This window comes from Entelurus aequoreus, linkage group LG07 (assembly GCF_033978785.1).
Source record: "Entelurus aequoreus isolate RoL-2023_Sb linkage group LG07, RoL_Eaeq_v1.1, whole genome shotgun sequence".
Taxonomy (NCBI): Eukaryota; Metazoa; Chordata; class Actinopteri; order Syngnathiformes; family Syngnathidae; genus Entelurus; species Entelurus aequoreus.
The window spans coordinates 2530054-2557420 of record NC_084737.1 but is presented as its reverse complement, the minus strand read 5'-3'; the positions used below and the strand labels follow the sequence as shown (position 1 = coordinate 2557420).

At 40.1% G+C, this 27367-nt stretch overlaps 1 protein-coding gene across 8 annotated transcripts in view; it reads left to right on the top strand.

Annotated features, from left to right (window-relative positions):
* LOC133653267 (histone deacetylase 7-like) overlaps positions 1–27367 on the top strand; it is a 306865-nt gene that overhangs the window by 196084 nt on the left and 83414 nt on the right. For all 8 annotated transcript variants that reach the window (XM_062052360.1, XM_062052359.1, XM_062052358.1 and 5 more), the window contains 3 exons: positions 10230–10409; positions 10522–10612; positions 22573–22693. In XM_062052360.1, the coding sequence (XP_061908344.1) occupies positions 10263–10409; positions 10522–10612; positions 22573–22693 (359 nt within the window). In that variant the 5' untranslated portion in view covers positions 10230–10262. The remainder of the gene's footprint in view (positions 1–10229; positions 10410–10521; positions 10613–22572; positions 22694–27367) is intronic.

Here is a 27367-nt window from a genome sequence, read left to right as displayed (position 1 = left end):
AATAAATATGTTTTTAACCAAACTATCAATAAAATCAGCCAGTCTACCTCAGGGCAGCTGTGGCTATGAAAGTAGCTTACCACCACCAGGTGTGAATGAATGATGGGTTCTACATGTAAAGCGACTTTGGGTACTTAGAAAAGCGCTATACAAATCCCAGGTATTATTAAATTAAAGTGCTCCAAATCTAAACATCAGAAATAGAATTGATTAGCTGGACTCTCGACTCAATTTCCAAAATCTTTTCGACGAGGAAAAGAGGTTCTGGGGAGCCTGGCTGCCCTGATGGAACCACTGCTGCGGGGTACGTGAGAGATTCCTGGGATAAATGGAGAATCATGTGCCTCTCAGTCCTTTCCATCGAGGACGTGGAAGACATCTACCTATTTGGAACCGTGATCGCGGGGCACCCGCTGATTGGGCTGTGCATTGCTCTGGTGTATCGTCAAATTCGTAAGACGATGGCAGCCACTCAAGGAGCCCAAAGGCTGTTCGTCGCAATGGAAGGATTGGGCCGGGCTGTGGGATCACAGACTGGGGCGATTTCTGAACTGAATCGCAAGATGGATCACATCATGGAGAAGCTTGCTGAAAAGGAAACATTTAATATGAGGGCCAGCATGGACGAATAGAACAGACAGGTCATTGGAATGTCTGCTCGCAGAAAACTGGTTTGGTTGTTATCATCAGTCATCAACAATTGAGAACAGAGAAATGGATATTGGAACAGTGTAGGTCTGACTTGGTAGGATATGGACAGCAAGTAGTGGACATAGAGAGAGAGAGAGAGAGAGAGAGAGAGAGAGAGAGAGAGAGAGAGAGAGAGAGAGAGAGAGAGAGAGAGAGAGAGAGAGAGCGATCAGAAGGCATAAGAAAAAGTATCTGCATTTGATTGTTTACATTTGATTATTAACAATCCGGGGAGGGTGTTAGTTTAGGGTTGTAGCTGCCTGGAGGTGTACTTTTATTGCGGTTTTGAAGGAGGATAGAGATGCCCTTTCTTTTATACCTGTTGGGAGCGCATTCCACATTGATGTGTTATAGAAAGAGAATGAGTTAAGACCTTTGTTAGATCGGAATCTGGGTTTAATGTGGTTAGTGGAGCTCCCCCTGGTGTTGTGGTTATGGCAGTCTACGTTAAGGAAGAAGTTTGATGGACTGCTGGCAGCGCTTCATAGCAGCAGTCGACCTCCAGGGCCCCAACTCCCCGCCCCTCTGTTGCGAGTTGTCGTGATTAAATGTAACGTGTTTATGTGTGCTTTGCATGGAGTTTTTCCCCACTCCAGACTAGGCCCCCTTAGGAGCCCAGTCTAGATTGTATTTTTTTATTCATCTTCTTCCCCAGCGTTTGACCTTTTTCTTATCTTTTACGGGGCGCCTCGTGGCGACCCATCAGCGTTCCTGTTCTGTAACCCTGTACACGGTTTGTTTGTCTCATCTTGAACGGGTTTGTGCTGAAAACATAGTTTCGTTGTACTCGTGCAATGACAATAAAGTCCTAGCCTATCCTAATAGGACATTTTGTGCGTCAGTAATAGACGACGTGCCTCAATTAGTCACCGGGTGTGTCAAAGACTTAAGAAAACAAAAAACAACTCCCGCACGTTAAATAAGGCTGATCCCCGAGGTGGCGCCAATTAATTAATTAATTAGTAATTATCTTAATTATGACCGATACCTGGACCACAGAGACTTTGCTACGAAGCACACCACCCACAGCATGCAGAGTTTTCCATACATACATTCATTTGTGGCAGGTCGACATTTGTGTGCGCTCCCTCACCTCGTCCAAAAGCACTCACAGTAAATAAAACAACAACAACAAGCAACATGAGAATGTTTATTTTTATGAACATGTTTTTTGTTTTTTACTCACTTTGTCTCCCCTACAAAATAATTTTCTGTCGCCTACGACAGTGGTCCCCAACCTTTTTGTAGCTGCGGACCGGTCAACGCTTGAACATTTTTCCCACGGACCGGGAGGGGGGGTGGGGATTGGGGGGGGTAGGCGAAATTAAAATTTTTTTTTTTTTTTTTTTTTTTTTTTTCATAAAGAAATACAATCATGTGTGCTTACGGGTTGTATCCCTGCAGATTGTATTGATCTACATTGATATATAATGTATAACATGTGTTTTTCTATGTTGATTTATTTAAAAAAAAAATATATATATTTTTATTTTATTTTTTTTCTGGTTTTTTTTTTTTTTTCTGGTTTTTTTTCTGGTACCACTGGCCTACGTTGTCTATTAAAATGATATGCGCATGTGTAATGGTCAATTACGTTACGATGAGGTCATTTAGCGACACAACAAGAATGTGATGTCTGCTCAGAGAAAGACATGTTGGCAAGAAGTCAAGTAGCCGTTGGGTAAATAAGGGTAAAAAAGACTCCTGGCCACTTTATTATAGGAAATAAGCTCGTTTTTGTGTGCTTGTGTTGATACGCAGTGCCTTCCTATTGTTGTTGACTTTGTCCACAATATTTCTTCTCTCCTTTGACATCCTGCTGTGTTTTCTCTGAATCTGGCTTATCTTTGGTTTTTGTTTTTCTTTCCTATTTCAGTGTTTTTATTGCTCTGTCACCCTGGAATACAGTCAGACAAAGAGCATCGTGGTCCGACCCGTTAAACCAGTCCTAAACGAGCACAGCACATGTTCAGCGTAAAGAGACACTAGATTTGGGTAAACATTGAGCCAAATAGGATGGTATTCCTCCTGTAATAATACTGTACAGCAGGGGTCACCAACCTTTTTGAAAGCAAGAGCTACTTCTTGGGTAGTGATTAATGCGAAGGGCTACCAGTTTGATACACACTTAAATAAATTGCCAGAAATAGCCAATTTGCTCAATTTACCTTTAACTCTATGTTATTAATAATAATGAATGATATTTACACTTAATTGAACGGTTTAAAAGAGGAGAAAACACGAAAAAAATGACAATTACATTTTGAAACATAGTTTATCTTCAATTTCGATTCTTTAAAATTCAAAATTCAACCGAAAAAAAGAAGAGAAAAACTAGCTAATTCGAATCTTTGTGAAAAAATTAAAAAAATAATTTATGGAACATTATTAGTAATTTTTCCTGATTAAGATTAATTTTAGAATTTTGATGACATGTTTTAAATAGGTTAAAATCCAATCTACACTTTGTTAGAATATATAACAAATTGGACCAAAACAAAGACAAATCATTATTTCTTCTAGATTTTCCAGAACAAAAATTGTAAAAGAAATTCAAAAGACTTTGAAATAAGATTTAAATTTGATTCTACAGATTTTCTAGATTTGCCACAATAATTTTTTTGAATTTTAATCATAATAAGGTTGAAGAAATATTTCACAAATATTCTTCGTCGAAAAAACAGAAGCTAAAATGAAGAATTAAGTTAAAATGTATTTATTATTCTTTACAATAAAAAAAAAACAAAAAACTTTCACATTGATTTAAATTGTCAGGAAAGAAGAGGAAGGAATTCAAAAGGTAAAAAGGTATATGTGTTTAAAAATCCTAAAATCCTTTTTAAGGTTGTATTTTTTTCTCTAAAATTGTCTTTCTGAAAGTTATAAGAAGCAAAGTAAAACAATTAATTAATTTATTTAAACAAGTGAAGACCAAGTCTTTAAAATATTTTCTTGGATTTTCAAATTCTATTTGAGTTTTGTCTCTCTTAGAATTAAAAATGTCGGGCAAAGCGAGACCAGCTTGCTAGTAAATAAATACAATTTAAAAAATAGAGGCAGCTCACTGGTAAGTGCTGCTATTTGAGCTATTTTTAGAACAGGCCAGCGGGCTACTCATCTGGTCCTTACGGGCTACCTGGTGCCCGCGGGCACCGCGTTGGTGACCCCTGCCGTACGTGGTACATTTTCATGACTTTCTAAGAAGCGGTGAACGCAATACGTTCCTCGACTGGACACGCCTCAGAAAGGCAGACGAGGAGCAAAACCAACATGTCTTCTAAACTATGAATACTGCAGACTGTTGATTGTCGTCACGCCCTGCGCATGCTTCCCAATTACTATAATTACCCTTTGTCGTTACATAATGCGTCTCACCGTCCCATGGCAGACATTACAATTCCTGAAAGAGTGAAAGGATAGTAGCAAAACTCAACATTCCTTTTTTTCATGCTGAAAAATATGCAAAATGTCTCATTATTTATACAGTGGCGGTCAAAAGTGTACATACACGTGTAAAGAACATAATATCATGACTGTCTTGACTTTACAATCATTTCTACAACTCTTATTTGTTTGTGATGTAGTGATTGGAGCACATACTTGTTGCTCACTAAAACATTCATGAAGTTTGCTTCTTTTATGAATTTATTATGGCTCTACTGAAAATGTGAGGGTCAAAAGTATACGTACAGCAATGTTAATATTTGCTTACATGTCTCTTGGCAAGTTTACCTGCAATAAGGCGCTTTTGGTAGCCATCCACAAGCTTCTGCTGGAATTTTTGACCACTCCTTTTGACAGAATTGGTGCAGTTCAGCTAAATGTGTTGCTTTTCCTGACATGGACTTGGAAACTGTCCCATACTATCATTTATAATAATTATAATAATAATAATAATTAGAGATGTCCGATAATATCGGTCTGCCGATATTATCGGCCGATAAATGCGTTAAAATGTGATATCGGAAATTATCGGTATCGTTTTTTTGTTGTTGTTTTTTTTTTTTTTTTTTTAAATTAAATCCACATACAAAACACAAGATACACTTACAATTAGTGCACCAACCCCAAAAAACCTCCCTCCCCCATTCACACTCATTCACACAAAAGGGTTGTTTCTTTCTGTTATTAATATTGTGCTTCCTACATTATATATCAATATATATCAATACAGTCTGCAAGGGATACAGTCCGTAAGCACACATGATTGTGCGTGCTGCTGCTCCACTAATAGTACTAACCTTTAACACTTAATTTTACTCATTTTCATTAATTACTAGTTTCTATGTAACTGTTTTTATATTGTTTTACTTTCTTTTTTATTCAAGAAAATGTTTTTAATTTATTTATCTTATTTTATTTGATTCATTTTTTTAAAAAGTACCTTATCTTCACCATACCTGGTTGTCCAAATTAGGCATAATAATGTGTTAATTCCACCACTGTATATATCGGTTGATATCGGTATCGGTAATTAAAGAGTTGGACAATATCGGCATATCGGATATCGGCAAAAAGCCATTATCGGACATCCCTAATAATAATAGATTTTTTTTGTAAAAAACACTTTACATTGAGCAAACAACCTCAAAGTGCTACAGCACACCTGGGCAAACTAAGGCCCGGGGGCCACATGCGGCCCGTTGAACTTTTCAATCTGGCCCGCCGGACATTCCCAAATAATTTTTTTTAGATCTTTAAGATGTAAAGTGTAGCTGCCATTATGATGTGCACTCATCTTTTCTAATGACCGTCAGTCTTCAACTACCGTAATTTCCGGACTATAAGCCGCTACTTTCCCCCCTCGTTCTGGTCCCTGCGGCTTATACAAGGGTGCGGCTTATATACGGCCTGTTCTTCTCCGGCACCGACGAAGAGGATTTCGGGGGTTTTAGTACGCAGGAGGAAGACGATGACACAATGATTAAAGACTGACTTAGGCTGGTTATTTTGATAACGTACAGGCGAGCACTTTGTATTACTTTGCAGCGTTGTATTATTTGTACTCTGCACGAATGCTGTTCGCCATGTCAAAGATGTGAAAGTTTGATTGAATGATTGAAAGATGTATTGTTAATAAATGGGACGCTTTGCGTTCCCAAACAGTCATCTCTGTCCCGACAATCCCCTCCGTGGTAGCAGGAACCCCTATATACTACGCTAATTACACATCAAAACCCTGCGGCTTATACAAGGGTGCGGCTTATATATGGAGCAATCTGTATTTTACCCTAAATTTAGCTGGTGCGGCTTATAGTCAGGTGCGGCTTATAGTCCGGAAATTACGGTATTTCAATGGTTGGAATCTGCGCTTATGGATGATGTACTAGTTACTATATTAATCTAATTAGTTACTATGGTCATCTAATTAGTTGCTATGGTAATGTACGTCACAGCAGCTCAGACAAAGCACCTAGCAGTGTGGGCGGGAAGCGTTTCCACAGACTTGGAAGGAGATTTTCAGAATCAGAATCAGAATCAGAATAGTTTTATTGCCATCGTTTGCAAACTAGGAATTTTTCTTGGTGCAATCGTCACAACAAAGTTCTAAAGCTTAGTGATATATCAGATTGTATGTGGGTTTATTTTGTGCCCTTCACGTTCATATTTCACTGTTTGTTGCACTTTTGTCGCGTTTCACTTGATTGTAAAATGTTGATCGAAAGGGGGTGTGACATTCATATTCTGTCAATATTCAGTGTTTATCGTTCATAGAAAAATTTAAAATTCCATTACGTTTTTAGCATTCAATTAGACATTATTGTGAGGTTTTGTATTAATGTTCCTAAAAATAGATATACCGGCCCCCAGACACATTTTTTTCTCTAAATGTGGCCCCCGAGTCAAAATAATTGCCCAGGCCTGTGCTACTGAGTATTAAAAAAAATAAAAAATAAAATATAATACACAAATAAAAACTAGAACAGCCTAATAGCTAGAACTAGTATGCATATATCTAAAAAAAAAAATTTTTTTTTTTAAAAAAAGAAGGATTTTTAAGCCTTTTTTAAAAAGCATTCACAGTCTGTGGTGCCCTCAGGTGGTCAGGGAGAGAGCGTTCCACAGACTGGGAGCGGCGGAGCAGAAAGCCCGGTCCCCCATTGTTCGTAGCTTTGTCCTCTGAGGTTGGAGGAGGTTAGCCTGTCCGGAGCGGAGGTGTCGTGTGGAGCAGTGGTCCCCAACCACCGGGCCACGGCCCGGTACCGGTCCGTGGATTACAAAAATAAATAAATAAATAAATAAAAATTTTTTGTTTAATTAAATCAACATAAAAAACACAATATATACATTATATATCAATATAGATCAATACAGTCTGCAGGAATATAGTCCGTAAGCACACATGATTGTATTTCTTTATGACAAAAAAAAAAAAATTCTGTTCACTCGGATTGAGTGTCACTACTTTCACAACATACAATAAAGTGAATAGTTAATATTTGATGTTATTTACCTTCATTCCACTCGTGTGCTGCCTTATTTTTTATTTTTTCCACATTTATCCAACAAGGCAGCACGGTGGAAGAGGGGTTAGTGCGTCTGCCTCACAATACGAAGGTCCTGGGTTCAGTCCTGCGCTCGGGATCTTTCTGTGTGGAGTTTGCATGTTCTCCCCCGTGACTGCGTGGGTTCCCTCCGGGTACTCCGGCTTCCTCCCACCTCCAAAGACATGCACCTGGGGATAGGCCCCTCCCACCTCCAAAGACATGCACCTGGGGATAGGCCCCTCCCACCTCCAAAGACATGCACCTGGGGATAGGCCCCTCCCACCTCCAAAGACGTGCACCTGGGGATAGGTTGATTGGCAACACTAAATGGTCCCTAGTGTGTGAATGTTGTCTGTCTATCTGTGTTGGCCCTGTGATGAGGTGGCGACTTGTCCAGGGTGTACCCCGCCTTCCGCCCGAATGCAGCTGAGATAGGCTCCAGCACCCCCCGCGACCCCAAAAGGGACAAGCGGTAGAAAATGGATGGAAATTAGTCGATCCCCCTGTCTTTAATTGTTCTAGGCAGCTGGCTGCCACTTTAAGTTCTGGTCCTGATCTTCTGGTCTTGCCTTCATTGCCAAAAATGATTGCTCGTGGGAATTTGTCGGATTCCGTAAACCTGCTCTGTGACCAATAGAGCCGCGAGATACCATTTGTTGTGTTTATATAAAGTTATTTTGAAGTCAACAGTCACTGTCAATGAACCCGCATAGTCACCTTGCATTTTTGTGTGTGTGTGTGTGTGTATGTGTGAGTGTGTGTGTAGGTGGCATTTTGCCATTGTAAAAACAAAAGGATAACTGTAGGTAAATGTTAGACCAGACTGTTGGGATATTTATAAACGGGAGGAGTCAGGGACAGATAGTGGTTTGTGCATGAAGCGGCCTTTGTTTTCTTGTTAAAGCATGAATAAAGCCCCTCTTACTCATTACCATTAATGTTGAGCATGTCTTGGTGTGTGTGTGTGTGTGTGTGTGTGTGTGTGTGTGTGTGTGTGTGTGTGTGTGTGTGTGTGTGTGTGTGTGTGTGTGTGTGTGTGTGTGTGTGTGTGTGCGCCAATGGATTTCTGTCATTCCAGTCTGTCTTCATTTGGAATGTATGTCACCATAACCATAAAAGAGTAAGACGAGATTCAACTGTATGTTTGAAATGTGACGACCAACCGCAGTAGCGTGGCAAGGACATTACACAAATTACTACAAGCGATGTGTGTGTGTGTGTGCGTGTGTGTGTGTGTGTGTGTGCGCGCCCGTGCCCTACCCCCCAGCATTTTTTTTTCCCCAAGCTGTTCCCTTCCTGGATCCTGCTTTGAGTGCCAGATGAGGCAATGTTTCCCATTGACTGGAGCCTGCAATGCAAATATGCCCAACAGCATGCAAAGAACATGGAAATAGTGCCCGTGCGTCCGTCACGCAGCTGACGAGTTAAAAAGCCGCTTAAACCTGTCCTAAACCCTACACTTCGGAAGGCCATTTTCCTTGGAAAACGCATATCCAAAGGAAACCAAGTTGTCTGTGCACGCCAAGTTCTACATGGATGATGTTGGTGTCAAAGTGCGGGGAATGTTTTGGATGTGTACTGTAGATATGAACTGTATATCATCTTCTATGCTAGTGTTTGTCAACCACTGTGTGATACAGTTTGGTGTGCCGTGGGAGATCATCTAATTTCACCTATTTGGGTTCAAAATATTTTTAGCAAAGCAGAACCGTATTTTCTGCACCATAAGGCGCCCCGTGTTATTAGCCGCACTTTCAATGAATGGCATATTTCAAAACCTTGTTTACCTATTAGCCGCCCCGTGTTATTAGCCGCACCTACGCTGCGCTAAAGGGAATGTCAACAAAACAGTCAGATAGGTCAGTCAAACTTTAATAATATATTACAAACCAGCGTTCTAACAACTCTGTTCACTCCCAAAAGGTAATGTGCAAATGTGCAATCACAAAAATAGTAACACTCAAAATAGTGCAGAGCAATAGCAACATCAATAACTCAACGTTTAAATAAATTCATTAATTTTTTTGCTTTGCTTCTTATAACTTTCAGAAAGACATTTTAGAGAAAAAATACAACCTTAAAAATGATTTTAGGATTTTTAAACACATATACCTTTTTACCTTTTAAATTCCTTCCTCTTTATTCCTGACAATTTAAATCAATGTTCAAGTAAATGTATTTTTTTTATTGTAAAGAATAATAAATACATTTTAATTTAATTCTTCATTTTAGCTTCTGTTTTTTCGACGAAGAATATTTGTGAAATATTTCTTCAAACTTATCATGATTAAAATTTAAAAAAAAATATTCTGGCAAATCTAGAAAATCTGTAGAATCCAATTTAAATCTTATTTCAAAGTCTTTTGAATTTCTTTTAAAATTTTTGTTCTGGAAAATCTAGAAGAAATAATGATTTGTCTTTGTTAGAAATATAGCTTGATCCAATTTGTTATATATTCTAACAAAGTGCAGATTGGATTTTAACCTATTTAAAACATGTCATCCAAATTCTAAAATTAATCTTAATCAGGAAAAATGACTAATGATGTCTCATGAATTCCTTTTTTAATATTTTCAAAAAGATTCGAATTAGCTAGTTTTTCTCTTCTTTTTTTCGGTTGAATTTTGAATTTTAAAGAGTCGAAATTGAAGATAAACTATGTTTCAAAATGTAATTGTCATTTTTTTTCGTGTTTTCTCCTCTTTTAAACCATTAAATTAAGTGTAAATATCATTAATTATTAATAATAACATAGAGTTAAAGGTAAATTGAGCAAATTGGCTATTTCTGGCAATTTATTGAAGTGTGTATCAAACTGGTAGCCCTTCGCATTAATCACTACCCAAGAAGTAGCTCTTGCTTTCAAAAAGGTTGGTGACCCCTGCTTTAGAGGTTGCTGAGCAAATGAAAGGTGAGGAATGTGCTGGGATCATAAAATATCATGGTTTTGCTTTTGTTACCTTTTTTTTTTAGGTAGCGTACTATATCCAGAATGCTAAGCAGTAAAGTCAAGTGTGCAGTGGACTGAAACGTCTTTTAAAACCTTCCAGATTCCTGTGTGCCGCGCGTGGCCTCCTTCGCCCATGGACCTCAGGGTGGGAGAGCGGGGGATGCGCCCCGGCTCCGACACGGCGCTCCTCAGTCCGCTGCACCCGCCGCTGCTTCTCAGCCCGTTCTCCCCGCCGGCCCGCACCTCCTTCTCCCAGCAGCAGCTGCAGCAGCACATCCGGGTGAGAAGGGGATCAATCATCATTTATTACTCATAATTATTTCAAACCAACATTCTCTTCAACTCAGTGGTTACTTTTCCAGTCGCACCGACACCATTTTCCTGTGTTTCAGTTCAATATGGAGCAGAGGCGACGTGAACAGGAACACCAGGAGAAGCATCAAGAACTGCAGCAGCTAAAAAACAAGGACAAGAGCCAACAAAGTGAGTCACACACACCTTACAGCAGTGTTTTGCAACCTGTTTTGAGACCAGGCACATTTTTTGCGTTGAAAAAATGCGGAGGCACACCACCAGCAGAAGTCATTAAAAAAGGAAACTCAGTTGACAGTAAAAAGTCGTTGTGGCAATTGTTGGATATGACTTTAAAGCAGGGGTCACCAACCTTTTTGGAACCAAGAGCTACTTCTTGGGTAGTGATTAATGCGAAGGGCTACCAGTTTGATACACACTTAAATAAATAGCCAAAAATAGCCAATTTGCTCAATTTACCTTTAACTCTATGTTATTATTCATAATTAATGATATTTACACTTAATTGAACGGTTTAAAAGAGGAGAAAACACGAAAAAAATGACAATTAAATTTTGAAACATAGTTTATCTTCAATTTCGACTCTTTAAAATTCAAAATTCAACCGAAAAAAAGAAGAGAAAAACTATCCATCCATCCATCCATCTTCAACCGCTTATCCGGAATCGGGTCGCGGGGACAACAGCTCCAGCAAAGACCCCCAGACTTCCCTCTCCAGAGCAACATTTGCGACTTCCTCCTGGGGAATCCCGAAGCGTTCCCAGGCCAGAGAGGAGATGTAATCCCCCCATCTGGTCCTTGGCCTGCCGCGGGGCCTCCTCCCAGTGGGACGTGCAACGAGGACCTCCCTAGGGAGACGCTCGTGAGGCATCCGCACGAGATGCCCGAACCACCTAAGCTGGCTCCTTTCCAAGCGAAGGAGCAGCGGCTCTACTCCGAGTCTCTCTCGGGTGACTGCACTTCTCACCCTATCTCTAAGGGAGATGCCAGCCACCCTTCTGAGGAAACTCATTTCGGCCGCTTGTATCCGCGATCTTATTCTTTCGGTCATTACCCACACTTCATGACCATAGGTGAGAGTAGGAATGTAGATAGCTCGGTAGACCGAGAGCTTTGCCTTCTGGCTCAGCTCCCGTTTCGTCACAACAGTGCGGCAGAGAGACTGCAATACTGCCCCAGCTGCTCCGATTCTCCGGCTGATTTCCTTCTCCATCTTTCCCTCACTCGTGAACAAGACCCCGAGATACTTAAACTCCTCCACCTGGGACAGAGTCCTGTCCCCTACCCGGACTGTACAAACCATCGGTTTCCTGCTGAGAACCATGGCCTCAGATTTGGAGATGCTGATCCTCATTCCAGCCGCTGAACACTCGGCTGCGAACCGATCCAGTGAGAGCTGAAGGTCACGAACCGAAGGTGCCATCAGGACCACATCATCTGCAAACAGCAGTGACGCAACCTTTAGCCCCCCGAGACGTATACCCTCTCCGCCATGGCCACGACTCCGCCTAGAAATCCTGTCCATGAAAATCACAAACAGGATAGGTGACAGAGCGCAGCCCTGGCGGAGACCAACCCCCACTGGAAACGGATCCGACTTACATCCAAGCACCCGGACACAACTCTCGCTTTGGTTGTACAGAGATTGGATGGCCCTCAACAGGGTTCCCCTCACTCCGTACTCCCTCAGCACCTCCCACAAGATCTCCCGAGGGACGCGGTCATACGCCTTCTCCAAATCCACAAAACACATGTAGACTGGATAGGCATACTCCCAGGCCCTCTCCAGGATTCCCGCAAGCGTAAAGAGTTGGTCAGTTGTTCCACGACCAGGACGGAATCCACATTGCTCCTCTTGAATCTGAGGTTCGACTATCGGCCGGACCCTCCTTTCCAGTACCTTGGCGTAAACTTTCCCAGGGAGGCTGAGTAGTGTGATACCCCTGTAATTAGCACACACCCTCTGGTCCCCCTTTTTGAAAAGGGGAACCACCACCCCAGTCTGCCACTCCCTCGGCACTGTCCCAGACTTCCACGCAATGTTGAAAAGGCGTATCAACCAAGACAGCCCATCAACACCCAGAGCCTTCAGCATTTCTGGACGGATCTCGTCAACCCCCGGAGCTTTGCCACTGTGGAGTTGTCTAACTACCTCAGTGACTTCACTCCGAGAGATCGACGTCGATCCCCCATCATCCTCAGGCCCTGCTCCTATCAGGGAGGGTGTGTCTGATGTATTTGGGTTCAGGAGTTCCTCAAAGTGCTCTTTCCAACGCCCCACGACTTCCTCACTTGAAGTCAGCAAAGTCCCATCCTTGCCGTACACAGCTTGGATGGTTCCCTGCTTCCCCCTCCTGAGGTGCCGTATGGTCTTCCAGAACAGCTTTGGTGCCGCCCGATAGTCCTTCTCCATGGATTCCCCGAACTGCTCCCACACCCTCTGCTTAGCCTCGTCCACAGCCACGGCCGCTGCCCTTCGGGCCCGTCGGTACCTTGCAACTGCCTCCGGAGTCCCCTGGGATAACATACCCCGGTAGGACTCCTTCTTCAGTCGGACGGCTTCCCTGACCACCACTGTCCACCAGGGTGTTCGAGGGTTACCGCCCCTTGAGGCACCTAAGACCTTCTGGCCACAGCTCGCATCTGCAGCTTTAGCAATAGAGGCTTTGAACATTGCCCATTCCTGTTCAATGTCCCCAACCTCCACAGGGATGGCAGAGAAGTCCCGCCGGAGGTGGGAGTTGAAGTCCTTCCGGACAGAGGACTCCTCCAAACGTTCCCAGTTCACCCGCACTACACGCTTGGGTTTGCCAGGTCTGTCCAGAGGTTTCCCCCGCCATCTAACCCAACTCACCACCAGATGGTGATCAGTTGACAGTTCAGCCCCTCTCTTCACCCGAGTGTCCAAAACATACGGCCTCAGATCAGCTGATACGATTACAAAATCGATCATTGATCTTTGGCCTAGGGTGCTCTGGTACCAGGTACACCTATGAGCATCCTTATGCTTGAACATGGTGTTTGTTATCGCAAGTCCGTGACTAGCACAGAAGTCCAATAACAATCCACCACTCAGGTTCAGATCAGGGAGACCGTTCCTCCCAATCACGCCAGTCCAAGTATCACTGTCATTGCCCACGTGCGCGTTGAAGTCCCCCAGCAAGACTATGGAATCCCCTGCCGGCGCCCCATACAGGACCCCATGCAAGGTATCCAAGAAGGCTGAATACTCTGAACTCCTGTTTGGTGCGTATGCACAAACAACAGTCAGAGTTTTCCCCCCTCCAACCCTAAGGCGAAGGGAGGCGACCCTCTTGTCCACTGGGGTGAACTCCAACGTACAGGCACTCAGCCGGGGACTCGTGAGTATCCCCACACCCGCCTGTGCCCTCACACCCTGAGCAACTCCAGAAGTGAACAAGGTCCATCCCTTGTCCAGGAGTGTGGTTTCAGAGCCCTTGCTATGCGTAGAGGTAAGCCCCACCAGATCCAACCGGTAGCGCTCCACCTCTCGCACCAGCTCAGGCTCCTTCCCCACCAGCGTAGAGACGTTCCACGTCCCGAAAGTCAGCCTCTGCTGCCCCGAATTGGTCCGTCCGGAGCCTCCACTTTCACCGCCATCCACTTGGCAGCGCACCCGACCCCACTGGTTCCGACCGCGGGTGGTGGGCCCACGTGGCAGAGAAGATGGTGTGTCCACGTAGCTTCTTCGGGCTGTGCCCGGCCGGGCTCCGTGGCAAGCCCGGCCACCAGGCGCTCGCTGACGAGCCCTACCTCCGGGCCTAGCTCCGGAGGAGGGCCCCGGGCTTCCTCCGGGCCGGGTAACGCATCCTCTTTTAGGGTAGTTCATGGGGGGTATCGTAACCCTGATGGGGGGGGCATTCGGGTGCTACACCTTGCCCAAGGGTGACCCGGAACTATGTAAGGCAGGGGCGTTCAACTCCCTGAGGCTTAATACAAGCCCACATACCAAAACTAGCTAATTCGAATCTTTTTGAAAAAATAAAAAAAATAATTTATGGAACATTAGTCATTTTTCCTGATTAAGATTAATTTTAGAATTTGGATGACATGTTTTAAATAGGTTAAAATCCAATCTGCACTTTGTTAGAATATATAACAAATTGGACCAAGCTATATTTCTAACAAAGACAAATCATTATTTCTTCTAGATTTTCCAGAACAAAAATTTTCAAAGAAATTCAAAAGACTTTGAAATAAGATTTAAATTTGATTCTACAGATTTTCTAGATTTGCCAGAATAATTTTTTTGGAATTTGAATCATAGTAAGTTTGAAGAAATATTTCACAAATATTCTTTGTTGAAAAAACAGAAGCTAAAATGAAGAATTAAATTAAAATGTATTTATTATTCTTTAAAATAAAAAAAATAAATTTACTTGAACATTGATTTAAATTGTCAGGAAAGAAGAGGAAGGAATTTAAAAGGTAAAAAGGTATATGTGTTTAAAAATCCTAAAATCTTTTTTAAGGTTGTATTTTTTCTCTAAAATTGTCTTTCTGAAAGTTATAAGAAGCAAAGTAAAAAAAATAATGAATTTATTTAAACAAGTGAAGACCAAGTCTTTAAAATATTTTCTTGGATTTTGAAATTCTATTTGAGTTTTGTCTGTCTTAGAATTAAAAATGTCGAGCAAAGCGAGACCAGCTTGCTAGTAAATAAATAACATTTAAAAAATAGAGGCAGCTCACTGGTAAGTGCTGCTATTTGAGCTATTTTTAGAACAGGCCAGCGGGCTACTCATCTGGTCCTTACGGGCTACCTGGTGCCCGCGGGCACCGCGTTGGTGACCCCTGCTTTAAAGCATAACCAAGCATGCATCACTATAGCTCTTGTCTCAAAGTAATAATAATAATAATTAAAGATGTCCGATAATATCGGCCGATAAATGCTTTAAAATGTAATATCGGAAATTATCGGTATCGGTTTCAACCTCCCGATTTTCCCGGGAGGCTCCCGAATTTCAGTCAATCAATCAATCAATGTTTATTTATATAGCCCTAAATCACAAGTGTCTCAAAGGGCTGCACAAGCCACAACGACATCCTCGGCACAGAGCCCACATAAGGGCAAGGAAAAACTCACAACCCCAATGGGACGTCGATGTGAATGACTATGACAAACCTTGGAGAGGACCGCAGATGTGGGTGACCGCGGCCCTCTAGGGGAGACCGGATGCAATGGACGTCGAGTGGGTCTGACGTAATAGTGTGAGAGTCCAGTCCATAGTGGATCTAACATAATAGTGAGAGTCCAGTCCATAGTGGATCTAACATAATAGTGAGAGTCCAGTCCATAGTGGATCTAACATAATATTGTGAGAGTCCAGTCCATAGTGGATCTAACATAATAGTGAGAGTCCAGTCCATAGTGGATCTAACATAATAGTGTGAGAGTTCAGTCCATAGTGGATCTAACATAATAGTGAGAGAGTTCAGTCCATAGAGGATCTAACATAATAGTGTGAGAGTCCAGTCCATAGTGGATCTAACATAATAGTGAGAGTCCAGTCCATAGTGGATCTAACATAATAGTGAGAGTCCAGTCCATAGTGGATCTAACATAATAGTGAGAGTCCAGTCCATAGTGGATCTAACATAATAGTGTGAAAGTCCAGTCCATAGTGGATCTAACATAATAGTGTGAGAGTCCAGTCCATAGTGGATCTAACATAATAGTGAGAGTCCAGTCCATAGTGGATCTAACATAATAGTGAGAGAGTCCAGTCCATAGTGGATCTAACATAATAGTGTGAAAGTCCAGTCCATAGTGGATCTAACATAATAGTGAGAGAGTCCAGTCCATAGTGGATCTAACACAATAGTGAGAGTCCAGTCCATAGTGGATCTAACATAATAGTGTGAAAGTCCAGTCCATAGTGGATCTAACATAATAGTGTGAGAGTCCAGTCCATAGTGGATCTAACATAATAGTGAGAGTCCAGTCCATAGTGGATCTAACATAATAGTGAGAGTCCAGTCCATAGTGGATCTAACATAATAGTGTGAAAGTCCAGTCCATAGTGGATCTAACATAATAGTGAGAGAGTCCAGTCCATAGTGGATCTAACATAATAGTGAGAGAGTCCAGTCCATAGTGGATCTAACATAATAGTGTGAAAGTCCAGTCCATAGTGGATCTAACATAATAGTGAGAGAGTCCAGTCCATAGTGGATCTAACACAATAGTGAGAGTCCAGTCCATAGTGGATCTAACATAATAGTGTGAAAGTCCAGTCCATAGTGGATCTAACATAATAGTGTGAGAGTCCAGTACATAGTGGATCTAACATAATAGTGAGAGAGTCCAGTCCATAGTGGATCTAACACAATAGTGAGAGTCCAGTCCATAGTGGATCTAACATAATAGTGTGAAAGTCCAGTCCATAGTGGATCTAACATAATAGTGAGAGTCCAGTCCATAGTGGATCTAACATAATAGTGAGAGTCCAGTCCATAGTGGATCTAACATAATAGTGTGAGAGTCCAGTCCATAGTGGATCTAACATAATAGTGAGAGTCCAGTCCATAGTGGATCTAACATAATATTGTGAGAGTCCAGTCCATAGTGGATCTAACATAATAGTGTGAAAGTCCAGTCCATAGTGGATCTAACATAATAGTGAGAGTCCAGTCCATAGTGGATCTAACATAATAGTGTGAAAGTCCAGTCCATAGTGGATCTAACATAATAGTGAGAGTCCAGTCCATAGTGGATCTAACATAATAGTGTGAGAGTCCAGTCCATAGTGGATCTAACATAATAGTGAGAGTCCAGTCCATAGTGGATCTAACATAATAGTGAGAGTCCAGTCCATAGTGGATCTAACATAATAGTGTGAAAGTCCAGTCCATAGTGGATCTAACATAATAGTGTGAGAGTCCAGTCCATAGTGGATCTAACATAATAGTGAGAGTCCAGTCCATAGTGGATCTAACATAATAGTGAGAGAGTCCAGTCCATAGTGGATCTAACATAATAGTGTGAAAGTCCAGTCCATAGTGGATCTAACATAATAGTGAGAGAGTCCAGTCCATAGTGGATCTAACACAATAGTGAGAGTCCAGTCCATAGTGGATCTAACATAATAGTGTGAAAGTCCAGTCCATAGTGGATCTAACATAATAGTGTGAGAGTCCAGTCCATAGTGGATCTAACATAATAGTGAGAGTCCAGTCCATAGTGGATCTAACATAATAGTGAGAGTCCAGTCCATAGTGGATCTAACATAATAGTGTGAAAGTCCAGTCCATAGTGGATCTAACATAATAGTGAGAGAGTCCAGTCCATAGTGGATCTAACACAATAGTGAGAGTCCAGTCCATAGTGGTTCTAACATAATAGTGTGAAAGTCCAGTCCATAGTGGATCTAACATAATAGTGAGAGTCCAGTCCATAGTGGATCTAACATAATAGTGAGAGTCCAGTCCATAGTGGATCTAACATAATAGTGAGAGTCCAGTCCATAGTGGATCTAACATAATAGTGTGAAAGTCCAGTCCATAGTGGATCTAACATAATAGTGTGAGAGTCCAGTCCATAGTGGATCTAACATAATAGTGAGAGTCCAGTCCATAGTGGATCTAACATAATAGTGAGAGAGTCCAGTCCATAGTGGATCTAACATAATAGTGTGAAAGTCCAGTCCATAGTGGATCTAACATAATAGTGAGAGAGTCCAGTCCATAGTGGATCTAACACAATAGTGAGAGTCCAGTCCATAGTGGATCTAACATAATAGTGTGAAAGTCCAGTCCATAGTGGATCTAACATAATAGTGTGAGAGTCCAGTCCATAGTGGATCTAACATAATAGTGAGAGTCCAGTCCATAGTGGATCTAACATAATAGTGAGAGTCCAGTCCATAGTGGATCTAACATAATAGTGTGAAAGTCCAGTCCATAGTGGATCTAACATAATAGTGTGAGAGTCCAGTCCATAGTGGATCTAACATAATAGTGAGAGTCCAGTCCATAGTGGATCTAACATAATAGTGAGAGAGTCCAGTCCATAGTGGATCTAACATAATAGTGTGAAAGTCCAGTCCATAGTGGATCTAACATAATAGTGAGAGAGTCCAGTCCATAGTGGATCTAACACAATAGTGAGAGTCCAGTCCATAGTGGATCTAACATAATAGTGTGAAAGTCCAGTCCATAGTGGATCTAACATAATAGTGTGAGAGTCCAGTCCATAGTGGATCTAACATAATAGTGAGAGTCCAGTCCATAGTGGATCTAACATAATAGTGAGAGTCCAGTCCATAGTGGATCTAACATAATAGTGTGAAAGTCCAGTCCATAGTGGATCTAACATAATAGTGAGAGTCCAGTCCATAGTGGATCTAACATAATAGTGTGAGAGTCCAGTCCATAGTGGATCTAACATAATAGTGAGAGTCCAGTCCATAGTGGATCTAACATAATAGTGTGAGAGTTCAGTCCATAGTGGATCTAACATAATAGTGTGAGAGTCCAGTCCATAGTGGATCTAACATAATAGTGAGAGTCCAGTCCATAGTGGATCTAACATAATAGTGTGAGAGTCCAGTCCATAGTGGATCTAACATAATAGTGAGAGTCCAGTCCATAGTGGATCTAACATAATAGTGTGAGAGTCCAGTCCATAGTGGATCTAACATAATAGTGAGAGTCCAGTCCATAGTGGATCTAACATAATAGTGTGAGAGTCCAGTCCATAGTGGATCTAACATAATAGTGTGAGAGTCCAGTCCATAGTGGATCTAACATAGTAGTGTGAGAGTCGGACGTGCCCTAAACACCTCCCTAGGGAGGCGTTCGGGTGGCATCCTGACCAGATGCCCGAACCACCTCATCTGGCTCCTCTCCATGTGGAGGAGCAGCGACTTTACTTTGAGCTCCTCCCGGATGACAGAGCTTCTCACCCTATCTCTAAGGGAGAGACCCGCCACCCGGCGGAGGAAACTCATTTGGGCCGCTTGTACCCGTGATCTTGTCCTTTCGGTCATAACCCAAAGCTCATGACCATAGGTGAGGATGGGAACGTAGATCGACCGGTAGATTGAGAGCTTTGCCTTCCGGCTCAGCTCCTTCTTCACCACAACAGACCGATACAGTAATGCGGAAAATACAGATTGCTCCATATATAAGCCGCACCCGACTATAAGCCGCAGGGTTTTGATGTGTAATTAGCGTAGTATATAGGGCAGGGGTCACCAACGCGGTGCCCGCGGGCACCAGGTAGCCCGTAAGGACCAGATGAGTAGCCCGCTGGCCTGTTCTAAAAATAGCTCAAATAGCAGCACTTACCAGTGAGCTGCCTCTATTTTTTAAATGTTATTTATTTACTAGCAAGCTGGTCTCGCTTTGCCCGACATTTTTAATTCTAAGAGAGACAAAACTCAAATAGAATTTGAAAATCCAGGAAAATATTTTAAAGACTTGGTCTTCACTTGTTTAAATAAATTCATTAATTTTTTTACTTTGCTTCTTATAACTTTCAGAAAGACAATTTTAGAGAAAAAATACAACCTTAAAAATGATTTTAGGATTTTTAAACACATATACCTTTTTACCTTTTAAATTCCTTCCTCTTCTTTCCTGACAATTTAAATCAATGTTCAAGTCAATTTTTTTTATTGTGAAGAATAATACATCAATTTTAATTTAATTCTTCATTTTAGCTTCTGTTTTTTCGATGAAGAATATTTGTGAAATATTTCTTGAAACTTATTATGATTAAAATTCAAAAAAATTATTCTGGCAAATCTAGAAAATCTGTAGAATCAAATTTAAATCTTATTTCAAAGTCTTTTGAATTTCTTTTAAAATTTTTGTTCTGTAAAATCTAGAAGAAATAATGATTTGTTATATATTCTAACAAAGTATAGATTGGATTTTAACCTATTTAAAACATGTCATCAAAATTCTAAAATGAATCTTAATCAGGAAAAATGACTAATGATGTTCCATAAATTATTTTTTAAATTTTTTCAAAAAGATTCGAATTAGCTAGTTTTTCTCTTCTTTTTTTTCGGTAGAATTTTGAATTTTAAAGAGTCGAAATTGAAGATAAACTATGTTTCAAAATGTAATTGTCATTTGTTTCGTGTTTTCTCCTCTTTTAAACCGTTCAATTAAGTGTAAATATCATTAATTATTAATAATAACATAGAGTTAAAGGTAAATTGAGCAAATTGGCTATTTCTGGCCATTTATTTAAGTGTGTATCAAACTGGTAGCCCTTCGCATTAATCACTACCCAAGAAGTAGCTCCTGGTTTCAAAAAGGTTGGTGACCCCTGATATAGGGGTTCCTGCTACCACGGAGGGGATTGTCGGGACAGAGATGAGCGTCCCATTTATTAACAATAAATCTTTCAATCATTCAATCAAACGTTCACATCTTTGACATGGCGAACAGCATTCGTGCAGAGTACAAATAATACAACGCTGCAAAGTAATACAAAGTGCTCGCCTGTACGTTACCAAAATAACCAGCCTAAGTCAGTCTATAATCATTGTGTCATCGTCTTCCTCCTGCGTACTAAAACCACCGAAATCCTCTTCGTCGGTGCCGGAGAAGAACAGGCCGTATATAAGCCGCACCCTTGTATAAGCCGCACCCTTGTATAAGCCGCAGGGACCAGAACGAGGGGGAAAAGTAGCGGCTTATAGTCCGGAAATTACGGTATTTATCATTTGCAGACTATAATTACTGCTTTGCACAAAATATATTCAGCCTAAATAGGTGAAACGAGATCATCTCCCACGGCACAGCGGACTGTATCTCACGACACACTCCTGCCTTACAGTATAGTACAGGGGTCGGCAACCCGCGGCTCCGGAGCCGCATGCGGCTCTTTGACCACTCTGATGCGGCTCAGCTACATACATGCCGACCCCCCCCCCGATTTTCCCAGGAGACTTATGGATCTCAGTGTCTCTCATAGATTACTCCCAGGGAAAAAATAATCCTATTTACACTCTAATTACTAAATAAGAGGCGTGCCCTAATTGCACTGCAGTAATTGTCCTCTATAGCATTTACATACAGCGTGCCAGTCCAGCCACATGTTGCATGTTGTTATTACTTGCACACACAGGAGACAGCAAAGCATACTTACTCATCAGCCACACAGCTTACACTGACGGTAGCCGTATCAAACAACTTTAACATTGTTACGTTACAAATATGCGCCACACTGTGAACCCACACCAAAAAAGAATGAAAAACACATTTCTGGAGAACATCCCACCGTAACACAACATAAACACAACACAACCATTACCCAGAATCCCATGCAGCCCTAACTCTTCCGGTCTACATTATACACCCCCGCTACCACCAAATCCCCCCACACATCAACTCCCCCGCCCCCTCTCCGTGCGTTGGTTGAGCGGAAGAGTTAGGGCTGCATGGGATTCTGGGTATTGGTACCGTCAGTGTAAGATGTGTGGCTGCTGAGGTAGTACGCCTTGCTGTCACTTACGTGAGCAAGCTGAAATTGCATTCTACGTGTGGTCGAGCAGGTACACTGTTAGGGCAGACTGTAGAGGGCGCCAAATGCAGTGTCATCACGCTCTGATATTCGGGAGTCTCCCGGGAAAAATGAGAGGGTTGGCAAGTATGACGCTATCAAGCGTTATTCATTCAAAACTTGCGGGCTGCACTAACATCAAATTTCCACATTAAAGTGTGTCGGAGACCCCTGGTTAACATAGCACAAAGCATTAAAGCTTTGTATGTGGTGTTTTTCATTTTAAAATTTTTTTTGTGGCTCCCATTACTTTCTTTAATTTGTGAAACTTGCCAAAATGGCTCTTTGAGTGGTAAAGGTTGCCGACCCCTGGTATAGTAACCTTTCCTGGCCGAGCAGGACCTCCGTCGTCTTTTTATTGGCCGTTTTTTTTCCCTCTGTTTGCTTTGATAATGGAGATAAATAGAGCAGCGCTGCAACAGTGAGGGCTAAATATAGCTCTGAATACACGCACAAGTCATTGGGTCAATATTGACTTGAACCTTCGCAGCACCTTCTGTCACCTCGTTGAGCGCAGACAGAGCAGTTGGACGTTTAACTGTTGAACCTGTGAAAACTGACGTGTTTTGGTAATGCTTTGGCTGGCCAGGTGCAGTGGCCAGTTCACTGGTGAAACAGAAGCTCCAGCAGGTCATCTTGAAGAAGCAGAAGCAGGCGGCGCTGGAAAGAACCAGCTCCAACCCTTTGGCTGTAACGCCAGTGGCATACAGGTGATGCAAGATGCTTCCCTAACGGACAATTCAATTCTGGTTTTCTTCAGCAGGTGCTATGAAGAGATGAAGAAATCTAACTTCAATCTTGATAATGCTCCTTTTTTAAAAAATTTTTTACAGCAACTCAAATACATTTTGTCTGATTTTACTCCCAGTGCTCTTTAGCACAACATTTTTGACCAAGAACCACCTCAGAAAACACAAAATGACCAATAATAAAATACAGTAGTGTAGTAGGCGGAGGTTTTATTTACACAAGTACAGTACAGGCCAAAAGTTTGGACACACCTTCTCAGTCAATGCAATGTTTTCTTTATTTTCATGACTCTTTACATCAGGGGTCACCAACGCGGTGCCCGCGGGCACCAGGTAGCCCGTAAGGACCAGATGAGTAGCCCGCCGGCCTGTTCTAAAAATAGCTCAAATAGCAGCACTTACCAGTGAGCTGCCTCTATTTTTTAAATTGTATTTATTTACTAGCAAGCTGGTCTCGCTTTGCCCGGCATTTTTAATTCTAAGAGAGACAAAACTCAAATAGAATTTGAAAATCCAAGAAAATATTTTAAAGACTTGGTCTTCACTTGTTTAAATACATTCATTATTTTTTTTACTTTGCTTCTTATAACTTTCAGAAAGACAATTTTAGAGAAAAAATACAACCTTAAAAAATGATTTTAGGATTTTTAAACACATATACCTTTTTACCTTTTTAATTCCTTCCTCTTCTTTCCTGACAATTTAAATCGATGTTCAAGTAAATTTTTTTTTTTTATTGTAAACAATAATAAATACATTTTAATTTAATTCTTCATTTTAGCTTGTGTTTTTTCGACAAAGAATATTTGTGAAATATTTCTTCAAACTTATTATGATTAAAATTCGAAAAAATTATTCTGTTTCAAGTTTTTATAGTTTATATAAAACTATATAAAAACAAATCTAGAAAATCTGTAGCATCAAATTTAAATCTTATTTCAAAGTCTTTTGAATTTCTTTTAAAATTTTTGTTCTGGAAAATATAGAAGAAATAATGATTTGTCTTTGTTAGAAATATAGCTTGGTCCAATTTGTTATATATTCTAACAAAGTGCAGATTGGATTTTAACTTATTTAAAACATGTCATCAAAATTCTAAAATTAATCTTAATCAGAAAAAAATACTAATGATGTTCTATAAATTATTTTTTTAATTTTTTCAAAAAGATTCGAATTAGCTAGTTTTTCTCTTCTTTTTTTTCGGTTGAATTTTGAATTTTAAAGAGTCGAAATTGAAAATAAACTATTTTTCAAAATTTAATTGTCATTTTTTTCGTGTTTTCTCCTCTTTTAAACCGTTCAATTAAGTGTAAATATCATTAATTATTAATAATAACATAGAGTTAAAGGTAAATTGAGCAAATTGGCTATTTCTGGCAATTTATTTAAGTGTGTATCAAACTGGTAGCCCTTCGCATTAATCACTACCCAAGAAGTAGCTCTTGCTTTCAAAAAGGTTGGTGACCCCTGCTTTACATTGTAGATCAGTGGTTCTTAACCTTGTTGGAGGTCCCGAACCCCACCAGTTTCATATGCGCATTCACCCAACCCTTCTTTAGTGAAAAATAAAATGTTGTTTGTCTTTCAAATTCAAGACAAAGTTATATGTTTTTTGGTGACACTTTAGTATGGGGAACATATTCTAAGTATCAAATATTTAATTTAGAGTTATTTGGTTAGGGTTAGAGGGTTAGAGGGTTAGGGTTATAATAAGGCCATGCTGAATAAGGCATTAATAAGTACTTAATAATGACTAGTTAAGAGCCAATATCTTACTAATTTGCATGTTAATAAGCAACTAATTAATGGTGAATATTTTCCCCATACTAAAGTGTTACCATGTTTTATTACTGGTGCACAAAATGAAGCGTGCATGAACATCACCTTGTTCAAACAACAAAACCAACACCAGTGTTTCCCATAAACTGCCAAGATACCTGTGGCGGTGGGGGCGTGGCTATGGGCGTGGTCACCATGACATCATCGAGTAATTTGCATAATTTACTACAATGATTTGATTTTCTCTAAAAAGGCTAAAAAAATGTATACTTACTAATTAATAATAACAGTTTTGTTTTAAACGTCCATCCATCCATCCATTTTACAATATAATTACAACACTTTATGTACATATTTATATACAGATTTGAACAATAAGTTATTCACTGAAATATATTTATTAATTGTGGTTCTTACAACAAATATATCTTATAAAATATAAAAGCTAAAATGTCTCTTAAAGCTCTGCCCCTTTAATTAGTGCATACCAAATAATTTAACTTTAGCCTACTACTACAACCATATTATTTACCAGCAACATAAAGTGAAACAGAGGCAGAGGTGTCCTGCCACAGTCAGTAACAAATAAACAGAAAACAGTAGTGGTCAAATACAAATAAGGCAACAAGAGAAGTATCCTACTCTTCTCTTTTGTAAAGTAAATGTGAACAGCCGATATGGGCATCTACATCAACTATATGATTTGCCTGAGAAGCTGGAGAGGACAAAAAAATAAATACATAAATAAATAAAAAAATAAAATAAAAATAAAAATAAAAAAAATAAATGTTTTTTTTAATTTTTTTTTAATTTGTGGCGGATGTAATTCTTTCGTGGCGGGCCGCCACAAATAAATGAATGTGTGGGAAACCCTGAACACAGTGCATAAACTCACAACAAATGACACACCTGCCAACCGGTCAGCTGTTGCCGTATCCGTAATACGCCGATAGGGAAAAGTTTTTATTTACACGATGATTCAGGTGTGTCTCGACCTCCGCCGAACCCCTGAGCCCGACTCACCGAACCCCTAGGGTTCCATCCAACCCAGGTTAAGAACCACTGTTGTAGATTGTCACATCAAGACTGAAAACTTGTTTTATATTCTAGTTCCTTCAAAATAGCCACCCTTTGCTCTGATTACATTTTCGCACACTCCTGGCATTCTCTCCATGAGCTTCAAGAGGTAGTCACCTGAAACGGTTTTCACTTCACAGGTGTGCTTGAAGCTCATCGACGAAGAAACTAAAATATAAAACATGTTCTCGGTTATTTCGCCGTTTTTTTGTCAACCACATGTGTTCATTCATAGTTTTGATGTGACAATCTACAACGTAAATAGTCATGGAAATAAAGAAAAAGCATTGAATGAGAAGGTGTGTCCAAACTTTTGGCCTGTACTATATGTTTAATATTCTAGACCAGGGGTCAGCAACCTTTTTGAAAGCAAGAGCTACTTCTTGGGTAGTGATTAATGTGAAGGGCTACCAGTTTGATACACACTTCAATAAATTGCCAGAAATAGCCAATTTGCTCAATTTACTTTTAACTCTATGTTATTATTAATAATTAATGATATTTACACTCAATTGAACGGTTTAAAAGAGGAGAAAACACGAAAAAAATGACAATTAAATTTTGAAACATAGTTTATCTTCAATTTCGACTCTTCAAAATTCAAAATTCAACAGAGAAAAAGAAGAGAAAAACTAGCTAATTCGAATCTTTTTGAAAAAATTTAAAAATAATTTATGGAACATCATTAGTAATTTTTCCTGATTAAGATTAATTTTAGAATTTTGATGACATGTTTTAAATAGGTTAAAATCCAGTCTACACTTTGTTAGAATATATAACAAATTAGACCAAGCTATATTTCTAACAAAGACAAATCATTATTTCTTCTAGATTTTCCAGAACAAAAATTTTAAAAGAAATTCAAAAGACTTTGAAATAACATTTAAATTTGATTCTACAGATTTTCTAGATTTGCCAGAATATTTTATTTGAATTTTAATCATAATAAGTTTGAAGAAATATTTCACAAATACTCTTCGTCGAAAAAACTGAAGCTAAAATAAAGAATTAAATGAAAATGTATTTATTATTCTTTACAATAAAAAAAAAAAATTACTTGAACATTGATTTAAATTGTCAGGAAAGAAGAGGAAGGAATTTAAAAGGTAAAAAAGGTATATGTGTTTAAAAATCCTAAAATCATTTTTAAGGTTGTATTTTTTCTCTAAAATTGTCTTTCTGAAAGTTATAAGAAGCAAAGTAAAACAATGAATGCATTTATTTAAACAAAAGAAGACCAAGTCTTTAAAATATTTTCTTGGATTTTCAAATTCTATTTGAGTTTTGTCTCTCTTAGAAAAATGTCGAGCAAAGCGAGACCAGCTTGCTAGTAAATAAATAAAATGTAAAAAATCGAGGCAGCTCACTGGTAAGTGCTGCTATTTGAGCTATTTTTAGAACAGGCCAGCGGGCTACTCATCTGGTCCTTACGGGCTACCTGGTGCCCGCGGGCACCACGTTGGTGACCCCTGTTCTAGGCCAATGTAACAGTACACACACTTTGAACAGTATCACTGTGTTTAAATATTTAATCAAGTGACTCTTGATTAAATAGACGTAGCCCGCATACCACAGTTTGACAATCACGGCTCTATAGCAACGCTTCTCAAACTTTATTCACCAAATACCACCTCAGAAAACACTTGGCTCTCCAAGTACCACCAAAACGACCAAAATTACAACACAGCGTTAGCATAGTAGGCATAAGTAGTCATTCAAAACAAGGCGGAGGTTTTATTCAACAAGTAAATGTAATATTTACACTGTCAATTTTACGCC